At 36.8% G+C, this 18,158-nt stretch overlaps 1 protein-coding gene across 2 annotated transcripts in view; it reads right to left on the reverse strand.

Annotated features, from left to right (window-relative positions):
- Positions 1–18,158, reverse strand: part of CDH13 (cadherin 13) — a 433,519-nt gene that overhangs the window by 341,303 nt on the left and 74,058 nt on the right. For both annotated transcript variants that reach the window (XM_042876979.1, XM_042876978.1), the window contains exon 2: positions 3,807–3,918. In XM_042876979.1, coding sequence (XP_042732913.1) covers positions 3,807–3,918 — 112 coding nt within the window. The remainder of the gene's footprint in view (positions 1–3,806; positions 3,919–18,158) is intronic.

An 18,158-nucleotide genomic window follows, 5' to 3' on the forward strand; every position in this document is an offset into this window, starting at 1 on the left:
GGGTTAGTCTGCCACATTGGCTCTATGCAAGTTGCAGAAAAAAAGTGAATCAGAAGAGATGAAAAATGTGGTAATTGTATGGGTAAGAGTAAATAGAGAATAACACTGTCATATCAGTAGCATGAACCAGCTGCAAAAAGAGGCCATCTGTAAAGTCAAAGGGCATGGTAATCAGTGGGAATAGTGGATGTGATAAATCACAGATCTCACACAGCCCTCACCTACCTGTCTGAGAGCCAGCAGGAAATGTTGTGATGTGAGTGTGATCAGCACTATGATTTGTGTACAGACCTGATGCGGTAACTTTGATCTTTCCACCAGCATTATTCTACTGAAGCAAAGAAAATCTTGAAGGCTTCAACCTTCCTTAACAGCAGAATTACCTTTAAGTATTAATGATAAGCAGACTAATAACTTTCACATCATATGAGTAAACCTAAAAGTTTCAATATGGTTGAGTAGGAAAGTCTTCTTTAAAATCTACAGAATGAAAAAAGCACCCAAATGCAAACAGACAAAGCCCTGATCTTGAAACAGTCCAAGCTCTGAAACATGCAATCTATCATGTAAGAGACAGAAGAGGTCAGCCATTAATTAACATCCAAATTAAAGCTTTTCAAGTAAGGGTCAAAGCTTCCTTTGTTTTGACATTTAGATCACTGACAGTGTATTCCCCAGCTTAGTATGCACAGCACACCACCTAACGCCTTTATGTTAATTGCCTCAATTTTTCAAGTGTACTATTTGATTTATTGTCAATTAAAAATACCCCCAAAAGCCAAGACTCATGTATGTTAAGTATAAACATGATTAATGCAATGCAATTACATTTCCACATTTGATGGGTCTGATGAGAAACTTTCTATCTACCTGGCATGATGGAGCACCATCGCTACCAGTGACCTGTCAGTGTTGCCAAAGACAAGCTTGCTGATGAGAAAATGTGATGACCACAGATGTTTCTGATAGGTAAAACCTGCAGTTAAATTCTGTCAATTACTGCCTTATCAAGAAAGTAAGAATCTTTGCTATCTTCTCCACGTGATTACAGAAGGTGGTCATAAGTGTACACTACAGATCTACAAAGAAGAAAAATCCGGTGATGTCACTGCCTGCTAAAACAGCAGTTATGTAGACAGATGCGATGGTATTTCCAGAGAGTGAAAATCCTCTCCTGTACAAATCCTCTCCAAGAATATCAAGGGACCACCTGGTTTTAAGAAAATTGCTCCGGGGAATGAACTGGGCAGACCACAAACAGGTGAGCAATGCCTCATGTTGTGTGTGGCCGTAGAAGACACAAGGGATAATAACAGAAGGAGGTCTGATGTAGGAAGAAAAAAATCCATAGAAAATTCAACAAATGAAATTAAGAAAATTGAAGAGTGGATAAGGCTGGAGATTGCTGTTAAATGGGACACAATGATTAATCAATAAAAAGTAGTTTAGTCTTAGCACAATGAGATAAAAGATAACAAATTGCAACCTGATCTCAGTGAAATTAATAGGAAGGAGGGCAAGCATCACAAGCAGGCTGCTGTACTTGTTATGGTCAACTCGTATGTAAGTTTTGATAAGAAGCAGTGCAAATGAGAATAAGAAAATTGTGTACCCTGCCTTGGAGTTTCTCTTCCAGTGAGGATAAAATAATTAACACCATCATATTTGTAAGTAGTGGATACATAAGAAAGACTCATAACCAATATTTAATTGCTAGGATGATGCTAGCCATGGAATGTACAATAGGTCCTTGTTTAAATTGAAAAATAAAAAGGAGAAAGACTTTTATAGCACTTCAGAAAAGAATTAAGAAGCTCCTTGCCTTATCAAGGACTACAAAAGCAATCCCTGCTATAGACCTGCTTTGCATATTCGGTCTATTAATTTACATAGCCCTGGTAAGCCTCACATTCCAATGCAACTGCTAAATTACACCACTCTTGGGTAATGAGTATAAAAAGATGCAAGAGCATGCAAAGTGTATTCAAACAGACAATTAAAAATATCAATTCTGTTGACAGCTAAAATGAAGAAACTGTGCAGAGGTTTAATACTGCTGCATGAAGGACGTACTATTTACAAGTGATTGCATTAACTAGAATCATGCATTGACAGTCTGCCTTTGTTCAGCATTATGTATTAGGCCAATTTAGTGTCTGCTTATTAAAATAATTTAATTCCCAAGATAGTTTCCAGGCATTTCTAGATCTCTTCCTGCTCCTCCTTCCTCTTCATATTAATGATGGTGTCTTATGGACCATTTTCACACCAGTGCAGTTTACTGGGTCATCACAGAGCTCACCAGTCAACACCGGTTTAACCAACTTGTCCTTCACATGCTTGTCAAGACAAGCACAAATTAGCAGATCTGGCCACGTGCTACACTCTCAAAGTTCAGAAGTACCCAAAGAATATAACAAAAGCTATTTTTATTCAACTTAAACTAATTAGTATTGTCCTTCTTTGCATAGGCCTTCAGTGCTGCATGCTTATCAAATGCATGCCAGAAACCTCTACTTTTATAGCAAAGGAATGCTTCAATCCAATCAAGGCGAGCTTATAAATGACTGGAAACTGTCCTGTGAATCAAATTCAGAATTTAAAAGGAAGCAAAATTCTCAACAGAAACTGGAAGTTTGAAATCTGTGTTTTAAACTGAATAATCCCATACCTCTGAATAGCATTGTTTGTTAGTTTTTATTTTCTTTTTTATTATTATTATTTTTGGAAGTGCTATTTTAAAGCCTCTTTGCAAATATATTATACCTTCCTCCAAACAAGCATAACAGTGCACATATATCAGTATGTTGTGAAAATATCTGGAAGTAACTGAGATGAGAAATGCATGCATTTGCTGAGTGACACTGCTTTGCATATTGTTTTACCAGACCATGCACTGCCACGTGGGATCCAGATACTGCATTTACATGCTAGCAGCCATGCTGCATATCTAGAAGTATTCATGGTTTAACAGCAAGCAACCAAGCATAACTAAGAAAGCATTAGTAAAATATGTCATGTGCTAACACCAACGTGTTTGGAAGTTATGAAAATTGCATCATTTAATAGTTATTTTCTTTTAATTATTTTTTAAAAATTCTTTCAAGATCACTGACCACTGAATAAGGTACTAAGGACTTCGAGTTTGTATTCCTGAAGTCTCAAAGCCACAGAAATAAATGAACAAACTGTAACACTTGCTTATTAAAACATATGAATAAACTAACACCAGGACTGAAAGAGAATTAATTTTCCTTTAGTTAATACTCTGAGCATACAGCACCAGCATGGATTTTATCAAGTCACACCTGGTCTTTGGAAATATTACTGCATTTCTATGTGTACAATGCATGTTACAGTTTGCTGTCTCTGATGATCACAAGCTTGATTCAGTCTCCTCTAAACTTCTTGTAGAGGCTTGGACTTACCCTAGCTTTGAATGAAGCTTCTAAACCTGATTTGTAGAGCTGAATGAACAGTGAAGTGTTCATAGGCAAGCCCAAGCAATTTCCAATATTATGGGAAATACTATAAATATTTCAGAGGAAATTTACTTTTTCAGAAGTGGATGATTTAGAGTTTTGACAATATACATATTGTTCTAAATACATGTATATATGGTGTTTTGCCATCTCTAATACATGAAACGTCTAGAGACGTAGCACTACTGCAGGGAACGCAGGCAGAATCGTGGCAATATTCAACTCCTATGTACAATGAAAAGCTTTCTGATAAATGGCAGGAGTGATACGAACATATAAGCGATTCTGATTTCTGCAGAAGACTAATATATGAAAATAACATACGGTTCAGAATTGGCTGGTCCTCTGTGAATTCAAATGGCTGTTCAATATAAAAAACCTTTTGCTGGAATCCAGGGGTGCATTCTAAATCTTCTGCACACGCAAGCAACAGAACCTGAGGAAACAAAGGAAATTGACTTTGAATATCCACTCACTCACTCATTCTGTAAGCTTCTGGGAATGATACTGGATTTGGGCTCAGTGCTCATTAAACAAAACATCAAGCTTCGTGTTCTTAAAAAAAAATATCTATCTCATCATAATTCACTTTTCAAATCCTGCTGAACATATTTTAAGTTAAATTTTGCTTTTATGTATGTGTGGGTTGACATGGAGATCACAAAATATAGAAATAACTGTGAGGGCTAAGTTGTCGGTCCAGATGATGGATACAGGATATTATTGGTCTTTATGAAGTCATAGGATGCTTTTAGGTTGCTTCTACCAACAGTTGAATCCAATTCAGTTTAAATATATGATTAAGTTAAGGACTTTTAAGTTGATTGAAATAACTGATAAGTAGGGTCCATAAGCCTAGTTTTTAAAAGTCATTCGCCAAGTTACAGAAGAAATTATTTATTCAAGGGTGATATTTCACATCACAGAAATTTCCTTTAAAACAACGCCAGTAAAAGGAAAGAAAAGAAAAACCACCACCAACAAAACACCTTTTTTGCTACCAAATGCGAACTACTGATTTTTTCCTTTTTCACCTCTGAGCCACAGTTCAGTCATTTTCTCTGTAATCAAAAACTTATTTACAGTGAGGGAAGACAAAATTAAATCATCATAGTGGAGGTAGATCTGAAGGTTAAAGGTAAATACACTTTGTATCATTGTTATTGTGTGGTCAGAATTCTTTGTCACTGCAGGAACACCTTCACAAAGGAGGAAGCTTAAAAGAAAAGTAAAATTTGTTGGAAATAGGTACAATGCCAGCTGCACTTGCTGAAGGTTTATGTTCTATCCCTGAGTACAGACAACAATCTGAAGCGCTGTTTTTATTGGCAGCTTTTAAATAGAGCATGGAGGTAAGAATGTCTGAAGAAGAGGCGGCAGGAAAAAGCTGCTAAGTTAAGAGGTTAAAGAGAGAGGCAAAAGGAGGAAAGTTCAAGAGAGTGGGAAAACCCAAATCTTTATTTTCCAACTAACACAGCAGCATTTTCAAAAGTGCTTTCTGCTTCAGAATCTCCGAAGGCGGTTTTCAGAAAGCAGCATTAACCTGGTGATCACAGCACTCTGCTCTCATCAAAGGTGTTACGGTCAATCTGCTGCCTGCTGGACATTCAGACAGCACTCAGAGAAGAGACACCCACACTAACCAAGGAGAAAACCATCAAGGCAAACGTGGTGGCCCTGGAAGATGTGAGTGTCAAACCCAAAGTGACCTTGCACAAATGGGTCTGTTAAGACATGCCAAGCACGACAGCGTAAAAGTTTGCTAATAAAGCTCTTCTGCTGTAAAATGAGGACAGCTTTTCCACCAGACCACAGAGGTGAGTGTTGGAGGTTTTCTCCTTAGCCAGCTCTTAGGTAGCAAACTGTACAGTCCTTTATACTGACCCAACAGCAGCATCTCACACAATCCTCGATTCTCTCGCTACATTAACATTTGGTAAACTGTTCCTAACCCTAGAGAGATGTCCTGCCAAGCTTTCCACCACTTGTAATCTACTTGCTAAATCACAGCAATGCATTTGCTGCTGTCCCCATTCACACACCTCACACTCACAAAATTTCATGTCACCCCATTAATAAAAACCAGAGGCACCCAAAGGTACCCAACTTCATCTGCATTAGCTCTTACTGAATTCAGGTGCTGGATCATTTGTTTCACTTCACTGGCAGTTGCTGTAAAAGCTTGGCTATAAGTGCTGCAGACTAAGAAATGGTGACAATCAAACTGGCGGTTTTCAGAAGCAGTAGATGGACACCTTTCCCCTTCCTCACTGGCCTGAGCTACATTTATCCCTTCAAGGGATTAACAAAGAAAGACCTGCAGTAATACATGAAGAATGGTGCAATACACCTGACTGTTATTCACTTCTGTACGCCCTTGTAACTGCTTCCATTCTTACAAAGGCCTAAAAAAGTACAGTGGCTAATCCCTCATTCAATTATTGAGAGTGAGATATTGATTTCATTGGAGACTCTGCAGAGGTTGAGTGTTGGACAGTGTCCCCTTTGGTCCTCCAGTATAAAGCATCTGTTAAACATCAACAGACATATACTCAGAGCCTGCCAATAAAATCGTGCACAAAACCTGATTACTGACCATCAAAAATAGCCTGGTGTGCATTTCAGTGGTCACGTGCACGGAGCTGTGAAAGTCAGACTTGCATTTTCTGCACACATTTGCACAGCACAGAGGTGCGTTTTTAAAGTACCTGTCTTTCTGACTCATGGTATTACCGGATGAATATGCACAAAAATGCAATCACAGCAGAAGGAAAATTCTCCCGATCTCAAGATGCTAGCAATAATTCAAGCAAAATTATTTAACAAGTCCACAGCAGAAAAATAGCCCAAGCAGAATAGGCTGAAATTTAACTACAAACATAACTCTTCTCCTAAGGGACTAACACAGCAGGAAAGAGGCAAATTATGTTGCCATCTCCCAGTTTCTGACATCTCAAAGTTGAAAATCTTGTCTTACAGGGCTATAAATGTGAAAGGCTGCTTTGGACATCATCTGTGACAGTGCTCTTAGAGAAGGGAATATGTCTATTTTATCTGATTTGTGACCAAATAAGTTGAAATCTGCTCAATCTAAATAGGTCATGAGTTAACTTCTATTAGCCTGGTACAGAAGCCTCACATAATACAGTTGTAGGAAATAGAAAATGACCTTTACTCCCTTTGAAATAATTACAAGACTGAGGCTTGGCCTTGCTGTGAGATGGAACATTTTATTCTACTTGTGCAACTCCAAGTACTTTCTACATCTCCACATGTCAGACAAGATTTGTCACCACACTGAGAGTTTTTAATTATCTTTTAGAAGCACAAGCATTTGTTTAATTTATTTTTCTCATGAAGAAATTCTCCCATTGACCTGAATGCCTATCACGTTAAAATAATTTCTTTTGAGCTCCTTCACTTAAGGAGAAAAAGTCTCTAAAAATATCTTGGAAAAAAAACGAGACGAGAACAAATTTGTGTTGAAGACAAAGAAAATACTGTTCAAAGCAGAGCACATTCTGAATTTATTGCCCCACAGATTTCATATATTTTTAATACAATAGCAGTGCTTATGGGCTGACAGCAATCTGAAGAAAGACCTTAGCTAAACACACTGAAAATAATGTGCAAAGTGTCAAACACGTAGAATTCAGAGTACATAAACACTGATCACACATGTAGTTAAATATGAACTGAGCAATTAGTACAGGAAGATCTTTAACCCACTGCTAAGAAAAAAAAAAATCATATTTGAAATTATATTACAGCTGAGCAGCAGACAATTCACACAGTAATACTGAGGGGTTAGAAGCCTGGGAAGCAAACCAAGCAGTTGTGATTCTCAGCCCTGAAGCTCCTCTATTCAACAACAGGCAGAATCGAAGTTTTTCATAACCTAATGCTTTTCAGAAAAGCAGAGAGTGAAGACTCATTTTTAATATCCTGACAATTTGTCTTTCTGAATTTATTACCAGCCACTATAAGGAAATGTCACTAGTTCAGATAACTCCTGCAAAAGCCACTGGTCTAGAACTGTGCATCTGATAAGATATTGAGCCTAAGAAACACCTTTTTTTGTTGTTAATAAAACAGCAGGCATATGCTGCTGACCTTACCCACCTCAACATTTGCTCTAAAGCTGCTCCCATAGAATATGGGTTGGAAAGCAGAAAAGCACTGCAGTTTTATACCACGCTACCATGGAAATGAATAAAGCCCTTGGTGTTAAAGTTGCAATGCTGCATCTGAAAACCAGGAGTTCCTTTACTTCCATAGTGACAGAATGTTGAACCCTACAGTGACCCTACGGAGAATTTTGAATTCTCTGTATACTTTATGACTTTCCTAGTTCTAGTGTATGAAGGAACTCCATTCAGATTTGATCAGCCACATCCTCACTCTTGAAATGCATTTTCTCACCTTCTACTTTAAACACTCAAAATGCCCTTAGTCCTACTCGTATGAGATCAAAACTTTCTATTACAAAAATGCAAGAACGAGCATGCTAATTACATCTCACATATATTCTTATGGTGTTAAATTCATCTTTGTGTAAGGCTTTATTTAAATAGAGATTTGGCTGGTGCGGACACCTGTGAAAACCATCTGCCCAGGCATGAGTTTTTCAAACAATAAATGCAAACAAGTCCCATTTCATAGTGCAGTGTTCTGTAAGATACATTCTACATTTCACTTCAGGAGAGTGAAGTTAAATGCAAAATAAATAAAAAACAAACACCATAAAAGAAGATTTAAAATAGAAATGACACCCAGTTTTAAGAATACATGTAATCCAAAAGGTCAAAAATCATGACTCACTTCCTGAGAAACGAGAAATATTTATGGCTTTGGGAGGTGTTTATTTGGCAGAGGACAGCATGGTGGAATTATTTTGACTCATTTACTCAATTGACTCAATTTTTGCTTCTGAGCTTTTCTTTGGAAGCACGAGAACTAGAATTTTGCTCTTTGCATATGAAAACCTGATATTTTCATAAAAAATACAGCCATCCTAAAGCCATGAAGCAAAAGGGAACAGTAATCGGAATAATGAGAACCACCAACACTGAATTAAATTGCACATGACATAATATTTTTATCATGCAAATTGAGAATTCCGAATCTCAAAACCCTTCTATCTTCAGGTGCTGCTATACTAGACTCAAAAAGAAATAAATGATGAGGAAGCCATCAGAAAAGAAAATCAAGTAATGAAAGGCGCACGTAGTCACCGTGCTTTGCAGAGAGATGATGAAACCCCCCTTACTGAAGTCAGTAAGAGCTACTCATTGATTTCAGGATTTGACTCAAGATTTACATGAGGGAGCCATTTAAAGGAAATTAACAGAGGGAGACTTAAACAGAATAAAGAGAGCACTGCTTTAAGTAAGGTTCTCATTCCGCATTATGCAAACGCCAGTCAGCAGGTCCTGAGGCAATCCTTTCATCCAATCACATACAGACTGAACATGAAGTTCTGTTTGTCTTCTGTATACTTTTTAATTTCAATTAGCATAGAAAAAAAAACCAAATTACTCAAAGCCTGAATAATTTATCCTCTTACCTGTATAATTATCAAAGGTGCTAAACATTTTATGAAGGTATGATTAACTTTTTATCTCCAAAAGTGACTAAGTAAAATACACTGCTTTTTGACAATAGTTTGATATCTAGGGCACAAGTTTGGTGATATTTTAATTCTTTCTTTTTTTTTTTTTTTCCATTTTGGAGAGAAACTTTTCATTGTTTCAGGCTTTAACCTCTTATTTTTAATCACTAAAGGAGTTCAGAAAGAGTATTCCCAATCTCTACAGTTGTACCTCTCCATCTGATAGTGAATTCAAGTCATTTTTGTAAGAAATGCTATTAAGATTTGGCACTAAGATTCTTCAAGGATGATAAATATCTTTTTAAAGGGCCTACATATCCATTTAATGCATAGCTCTGTCCTAAAAATGAAAGTCACAGTCAAAGTACTGAAGGGTGGGCTATGAAAATGCAAATTAGAATGGCTTTATTGGCTGAAATGAATTCAGTTCTCCTGTCACTAAGCAGTGTGACTGTGGTAGGCGTCCATTAACTGGAAACAAAATATGACGAACTCTTTTGTGAGACTATCTAGAACAGGAACTTTCTTTTTATGAGCACTTTCTTTGTGAATATATATGTTTATTACGAGCATTTTATCACATATCCAATAAAAAGTGTGCATCTTCCATGACACTGGAAATCTTGTTAATTTAAGTTATTCAAGAAGTAATTTGCCAGCACTGTTGTCTGAACAGACAGATACTTTCCTTCCCAAATTAAAGATCCCTGGAAGAGGAACTACTCAGTTTGCTGAAATGTAGCCTTAGCATCCATTTGTACAGAGCCCAAAGTACTCTGGAGTCCATTCTGCTCAGGGCCAGGAAAGATATGACAAGTGTACTAGAAGGTATGAGAGCATTTCCATGTCACCCCCATTTGAAGTTTAGCTGTGCTGATTTCTCCCCAGTCTCTGACCTGCCTGGAAATCAATCATTTTTCTGCTTCCTTCCAGTCACATCTGCTCACTGAATCAAGACACTGGAGAGCTGCGAGAAAGCAGGAAAGCTCAGCTGGAGAAAGGAAGCTGGGTGCAAAATCATCACAGCCTACACTTCATCTGGTCAGGTTGCCAAGACACTGCAGTACTATAAACAGCTGGGACCATGTTCCGTAGTACGGGGCATCAAACGGCTTCCACAGCCATCAACATGACTTAAACCAATGTGAAACAAAGCATTCATGAGATAATGAGGCATAATGAAGAAGCTCTTCCCTGTTACTGGGACCTGAGGTTATGCCATGATGTAAACAAAGGTTATGTCTGCTCTGATTTACCTGAGTTAGCCTTGCCATTTGAACAATGCAATCAAGATGCATCACCTACACTGCAAAATGCAACATTGCTGAGGTAGAACCAGAATGAGGAGAAAAATGGTATACCACCACAGTGTGGTGCTGGGGTGAATGAATTAACGTAGAAGTGCCTAGCACTCAAACATGCATCACCTAGTAATCTTGTCTTGTTGATCTAAGGAGCAGAAAATTATTTTATTAAACTGCTTCTGAGATTCAAGCTGCTGGATTGGAGCATATCTCCATGCTGTGGATGCAGCCAATGGGCTCAGATATCAGAAATCATTATAGGGCTCTGGATAGTCTCTTGCACCAAAGTCCTTCCTACCACATCTTCCATGTATCAGAATTTCTAGCTTAGCTAAAGCAAGCTTTGACTTGGGAATCCCACATAAAACGTTATTTAGGCCTGGATAGAACCATCTCTAATCTCCAGCAGACTAACACACACGTCACAGGCAGGCAGTCTCTTGGCCATATCACTGAATTCTGAGCACTAAATTCTTCTTGTGCTCCGCAGTTCTAGACTCTCATTCTGATATTTCTTGGTTTCCAGATTCCAGAATAGAATTGTTCATATTCTTGTACCAGTCCTGACTCATAACTTAATTAACTTTTTTTCTCTCTAAGTCTTCAATTTGTTAAATTAAACAAATCAAATTCTTCAAATCTTCTCCTGTAGTATTCAGTCCTTTTATCATATTGGTAACTTTCCACCGTGGCTGCTAAAGTTTGCATGTGTGCAGAGTACACAAAGAATTCTAGACGAGGACTCTTCATGGCCTGGTAAATGATATTCATATTTCCTTAGGCCCGAAGTAAGTTGCCTAATGCTTCCTAGCATTCCTTTTCCTTTTAAAAGTCTTGTCATATTGATGGATCACAATCATTTTAAAATTAACTAACACTTAAAAGAACTGAAAAAATTGACATCAGGGGAGATACTGCTTCCATTTAGCTCCAACAATGTTAAGCAGCCTTTGCAAACAGTCAGGATTAATCTGTATGAAATACAAATACAGGTGCAAACTCTCATGCATTGCTAAACCTGTGCCCTTTCTGCTGGGAAGCAGCTCTGCTTGCAAATGGCAGGCATTGCACAGCACGGAGCTTCACTTTCTGTCTCAGTGGAGCTTACTATCTCAGACTCAAAATTTGCTGATAGAAGACAACTTCCAAGTCAAGAAGGGCAGTACCTGCATGGCTCAGAGCCTCCTCTTTCATCTGTGAGACGCATCTGAACATTGTTTGGATTGTTCTATGCCAGGCAACAACTATCATCCTAGTTCATTAAATATTTTAATGATTAATAACTGAGACCACAATGTGTTACTTGTGCTCAAAGGGAGTAACATGTTAAATTACTCAATTATTTACCAAGTAAATACCTACCCATCGTGATTAATGACCCCATTTAATAAATTGGACTCCTCAAGCAAAAGGATGAGTTGGGCCCCAAGGTTATTTTTTTGTTTATTTCTAAGCGTTATGAAAACTGTAATCACATTTTGCTGAAACCCATACAGCACTGGAATGAGATTACAACTGGTTAGCCTATTTAGAGAAGCCGCATAATAAATTCATTTTACAGGGCACAGAATAATGCAAATTAGCCATTCAGTAGCACTTCTGTACCAGTGAAAGAGGCATAAAGAAGAAACATTGAAAGTCGGAGTTCTGTTCTGGTTATATGGCAAGATATGGAATTACTGAAACCTAAACTGCACTACAACAATAACCTGTTCACAGATTTGTTTATGCTGACTATTTTAGTTATTTATCACCTAATGAACTAAACACGTTGATCCTATTTTCCAACAATAATGACTTCACGAAACACTTAGATGAATGAAAACATGAATCTCTGTCTTATAAAAGGAAATAAATTAAGGATTTTTTAAACATGTTTATGACCCTTCACAAGAAGTTGCATGGAGCAAAGTCGTTATTCCACACTGGAGAATGCTGATGTGGCAAAAGCCGTTAGAGAAAAAATTGAAACAATACATTTCTCAGAGCAGATAGTGTTTTTTCAGCCTTGATGTCTAGAACCTTTAAGCAACATGATTTATGTTTAATTTCCCAACAGTTTGATCATTATCAAAAAAGGTCCAATCTCCCGCCCATCGTTTTCTTTATATTCCGCAAAGTTATAAAATAAAGCAATTATTACTGCACCACAAAACTGAATTTTGTGTAACACCGAATATCTGTCTTCTGCACTGGAAAGGTAAAATTGAGATTGTACTTGGATGAAAACTATCTTTCAAAGAGTAGCATGGTTTCGTGCATTAAGCACATGCACATTGCAACCACCTTGATATCAAAAGCAGGATCCAAACCTCAGAACTCCTATCTTTAAAAAAAGTATGAGGAAAAAGTGAAAATGTCCATTTTTCAGTTTCAAGAAAACATTTGCTGAACGTTTTCTGATGCTTTCCCACACAGTCACAAACATAAGATTATTATTATTATCATTTTTTTGATGAAAACTTTCAGGTAAATCTCTTGATTCCAGCAAGGGTACTGGAGAGCAGCAAAAAAAGAGTCCAAAATCTAGACACTCCTGATGAAAATTGAAAAATGACTGCAGTGCAAGAGTCCTAGTGCAAATCTGTGTGCTGACTTTGAGTTAAAGAGGAGTTGAACTTGATGATCTCTGTAGTCCCTTCCAATTCTAGGTATTCTATGATTCTAGGAAGAGAAAATTCCGTAGAACAACAAGCTATAGACAATCAGCATCATATTCCCTGCATATCACATGCTTGTTGTTTTCTTTACCACCTAAAATCTAGCAGTATTACCCTTATGGGAGTAAAACAGATAGTTCTAAACTAGCTTCATATTTGTGTTAAAAAACCAAGCTGTTAGGTGGATTCTCTTTTTGTAACAGGACGTGTTAACCATGTCAATCTTTCTGTCAGATGTCAATACGACCTCTATGTTCTCACTTATCTCCATTTAACAAAACTAGTATAAAACTCATGCCTACTAAATATGATTGAAACTGCCCAGTGGTTTGAAGTGCTATGAGATGAAGAGCACCACAAATATGATCAAGAAATAAGAGAATACGGCTTATTCAACGCTGGGCAACCAGACTAGAAATCTTGCAAGTGATACATGCTTCTATTTGTCCAGTCAAGGAAAAAAAAAAAACCAAAAACCTGCTGTATATGTCAATTCCAGTTGGTAAAGCTTAGGTACATAAATCATTTCAGGATGCAATATTTAGCAAATATTGTTACATTTACCTTTAGGAGAGGAAATTGAGATTCAATGAACTATGACAAAACAGAAACCAGAGACTGCTCACCTGCACAATATCTTTTGTACACTGGATAGGTATTCTGAACAAACTCAAATAAATATATACAATTTAAACCTTTATCGGATGTACTTACTGAAATCATTGGAATTGTAATCAGTTATTGCACACAGGACACAACACTTAGGTACACCATCTATTTTATCATCATCTTACAACCTAGAGAGCAGAAAATCTAGAAAGGAAAACTGAAGATTAGCTGTTACCTGCCGAGTCAAGCTTCTGAAGGAACACGCTGCTATGTGTTACAGAAGATCAACCTATTGATCTGAGTTATGTCATTATGCTGCAGTGAAGCCATTGCTGTCCTCTTGTGCTCCTGCCCCCCCACATGATGTACGCTTGTCAAAATCAAACACCACTGTCCCCAGATAACCCAATGGCTGATGTAGAACTACAAGGAGTTATCAGGTTTAGGACAAAGAAAATACCAGATCAGCTTTAAAACAATTGCCACGGCAGAAGGAATAAATGAAATCTATATATGATATGTGTACACATATAATGCACTGAGCTTTTATATAGATTTTAAACTGTTTCAGCAGAAGCAGAATAGCGATTATATAATTTCACATTATTTCAACCTAGAATTCATTCCCTAAACTGATTACTAAAATTACTTACTCACTTCTGAACTTTTTTGTGCAACACTTTGTTTTTCAAGTTATTTTATTTAGTTTGTGAAAAGCATTACCTCTGCCTTATTATAGGTAGGCTAGCTACCATGCAAATTTTTAATTTGTTTCACTTATATGGTCCAATTTGTTGCATCACTCTTCATTTGATCAATCAAGGGCTCGTGCGTTTAGTTAAAACAGGCATTAATTTTCAAGCCACTTGTCATCCAGAAATTAAAAAAAAAAAATCCAGGTCTTTTTGCAAGCATCAGCTGCTACTTGAAGAGTGTTTTTAATGAAACACAAAATACAGCCAAAGAACTTAAAAGAATTTGTAGCAACTCTTCTGACTCTAGAGAAAGGATGCCTCGGGGGAAAGACAGCAAATAGTTGAACATTTCTGAGCACATCACAATAAAGCAAAGTCTCCAAAGCTTACAGTCTCCCTTGTGTTACCAGTGACATTACATTGAGAGTGACCTTTCCAAAGAAATAAAACCCATTAGTGCTAGGAACATGACAATTCTTAAAGATCAACACTTAGTAGTCAAAGGGAAAAAAATAAAAGAATTTTACAATCTGGTAAATTAATTAGAACATAAATAATATGAAACCAAGACCTTGTTCTATAACCCTCTCTCATATAATTGCTTGCCATTTAAAAGCAGAATGAAATCTTTTATGCAAAAGATACAGCTATTGACCCTCCCCTCCATGTATTCAAAAGTCAAAGGAAATCCTATGAGACTGAAATCTGGTGTGTCCTGGAGAATGTTTTAGCAACACCCTACTGAATACTAATTTACTTTTAGTTCTTCATTGGAAAACTTAATCTCAATTTTCAAGAGAGAATGATACTGGAAAATATTGCAAGTTAATTTATAAATCTCATGGATGTATTTGGTCATTTTGTAAAACCAATTTCTACCAAAAATATTGGACAAATGATGTGTACTCAGGTGAACATGATTTTCTCATACAAAGTGATGCCCTAAGCATTAGGACACAGTTGGGGTTGTATCCCACAAATTCCATGACAAAATCTCTGTAACAGGCAACTACTTGCTTTTGAAAGCAATTATTTAGGCTTTTGCTATGGATGGAAACTCGGTATGTTAGTGTGACCCATCTACTTAATGCTGTAGACAGCGTTTTTAGTATTCATTGGTTCTGTGTTATCTGTATTTACCAAGTCTAACATCTGTTCTACAGGAGATTCAACAAGCGAAAAAGAAAAGCAACAAACACAAAACGTGAAAGTTTGTGGAAAAATGTGAATCTCTGCCTTAAGCTGCAAGAGCCATGTCCATTCTGATATGAATATAATCACTAAAAATGTTGAGAGGTCAGATTCACATCTTTGTTTAACAAATTTCTGGATGGAAAGCACACAAAGGTATGCTTTAGCATCCACCTACATTGAACAGGTAAAGCGATCTAATAGTTCCTATTTGAAGGGATCTGAAAGTGGCCTATTTTTCATTCTTAGATACAGACTAAAGACTTTTTCATTAATTTGAGCTATGCATAATAACAAAAATACTGAGGATTGCGACAGCATCATACATGTGGTTGATAATTGAATGTCCTACCATTACTATTTGCAACAGCAAGTAATTTAATTTGTTTACTTATATATACAATCAGATTTTTTGGTCCATTTTGACGAAGTAAAGCTGTTCAGGTTGTGCATAAAAATAAGTAATCTTAAAGAACAAATTTAAGTATCCAATAATTTAAAGGCATTTTTTCTTGTACATAGCAATTTAAAATTACTGGAGCACTTCAATTTTTTTTTTTTTTTTTCATAAGTGCTTCAGCCTGGAAGTGATTGGGGTTCTGTGCTTGCACAGTATAAAGCAATTTAGAATTATTCAACTGCTTCACTTTTTATAGGAACTTCTATTTGAAAATGATTGGGGTTCTGATCATGTTCAGTATTGAACAATTTTAAATTATTTAAATGTGATTTTTTTTTAAATCAGTGCTTTATGTTTGTGACTGAATTCTGGGAGACTATAATGGAGCATAAGGAAAGTTAAATTACAGGAGCATTTTAGCATTTTTTCATCTCCTCAATACAAATTTCAGTTTGCAAGACTAAAACCATGAAACATTACATTTCAAAATAAATCAACATTATATAAAAATATTAATCATTTCTTTTTAAAATAGTTAGAGACTTTCATAATCAAATTCCCATGCCTTACAACATAACTCTGAAATACAAGCATGTCAGAAACTACAGACATATTTCAGTAAATAAAAAGAGTTTCCAAGGATGAGAACAGTTTCTTAAATGTTTTGAGTTCTACAAAGCTGAGGAAGATGTATTCCCATAGAATTTCACTAATCCAACCTCAGGTCAAGCATTCAAGTCCTTTGTGCTACAGATACAGCGTGCTCAACAGGTTCTAGTTCAGTCTGCAAATTTAAGAACATTATTCTTCCTTTTGCAGGATTGGTACATAGAAGCCTGTTTAGATGTTTTCCCCATTCGTCTGATCAATGAAGTTACCTTTTTCAATAGTCAAAAACACACTGTGCTCTTAAGCTTTGCCCTTTGAGAGATGAAATTAAGCTATGATGTTTGAAAATAGCACTGGAGATGTACAAATGGAGCACTGAATATACAGCTGATAGACCGCACTATTAGTGAATCCTGCATTTTATTATGACTTTGAGTCCTTCTCTAATATTGTACATTTAATATGATTACATCTACTACTAAACACATAGCAAAAGTCCAACGCGAGTATTTTTGTACTTTCCACAGAAGTATTCAGTTAATATGAATGTGATTTAACGTCCATTTTAAAATGTGGCATTCTGGAAGGAAAAATGAGCTACTCGTTTCTTCAAAAGGCTTGTCTTCATATTTCACCTTTTGCTTTTCAGCGTAAATGATGAAGAAGAAATAGGGTAATTTCTGACCAAGAAAAATAACTTGGTATTCCTCTGCACATTCATTTGAAAGGATAGCGGCTAGTCCTTGAAGATATTTCATTGGCATGCCTTACTAATCATGGACATTCAATTTTGTCTCTCCAGTTTCAATTATAAGTAAACACAGACATCCTCAATTGCACTACACAGAGTTCCCCTTTATCCAGAGCTAATCACGTTCACTACAGCAATTCCCTAACCTGAAGTTCCAGAGTTCCTTGCTTCTGTAAATCCTCAGCATTACGTCTTCTGATTCAGAAACAAAAACAGCAGCGTATCTTATTGTTCACAAACACGTGCCCTGGGTTCAAGGGCTGTTTTCCTCTCTCCCACTAGTGAGCTGCTGTGCTCCACATACGGAATTAAGTTGTAAAGCGTTGCTAAACTCATTTGAAATCTTTTGCTTAGGTAAAACCTCACATTACTGTAATTAAAGAAGCTGTGAGAAACAGTAATTAGATTGAGTGTCCCACAAATATTAATCAGTAAAGTAATATTCTATTATTAAGAAGCAGCTATTCACAGTAGGAGCTTCTCTTGCGAGAAACAGGATTAGGAACGAAGCCAAAAGCAAGGCAGAAGGCATATCAAATCAGCTTATTTGGTGCCTTGTTTTAGCATGAATGTTTTCACCTGTAGTTTACTTATTTGTGTACTGCATTTTAATGGAGAATGTGTGGGAAGGCTTTGGGCACAGGTCCTAGACCTGCCTGTTAGTGCCAGTGCTCCTGGAAGTTCAGTAAGAATGTCCATTGTCTTTGGCTTGAAATGCAGTGGAGGAACTGAAGCACATTGTGGATAAACCTACTCAACCTCCCTAAGTTTCCCTGTCCGCAAATGAAAACAACCTACATAGCAGGGAACCTCTGCAATTTGCTGAAGTAAGAAAAGTAATACTTG

This window comes from Lagopus leucura, unplaced genomic scaffold (assembly GCF_019238085.1).
Source record: "Lagopus leucura isolate 7727_CA_CO unplaced genomic scaffold, USGS_WTPT01 Super-Scaffold_100017, whole genome shotgun sequence".
Lineage (NCBI taxonomy): Eukaryota > Metazoa > Chordata > Aves > Galliformes > Phasianidae > Lagopus > Lagopus leucura.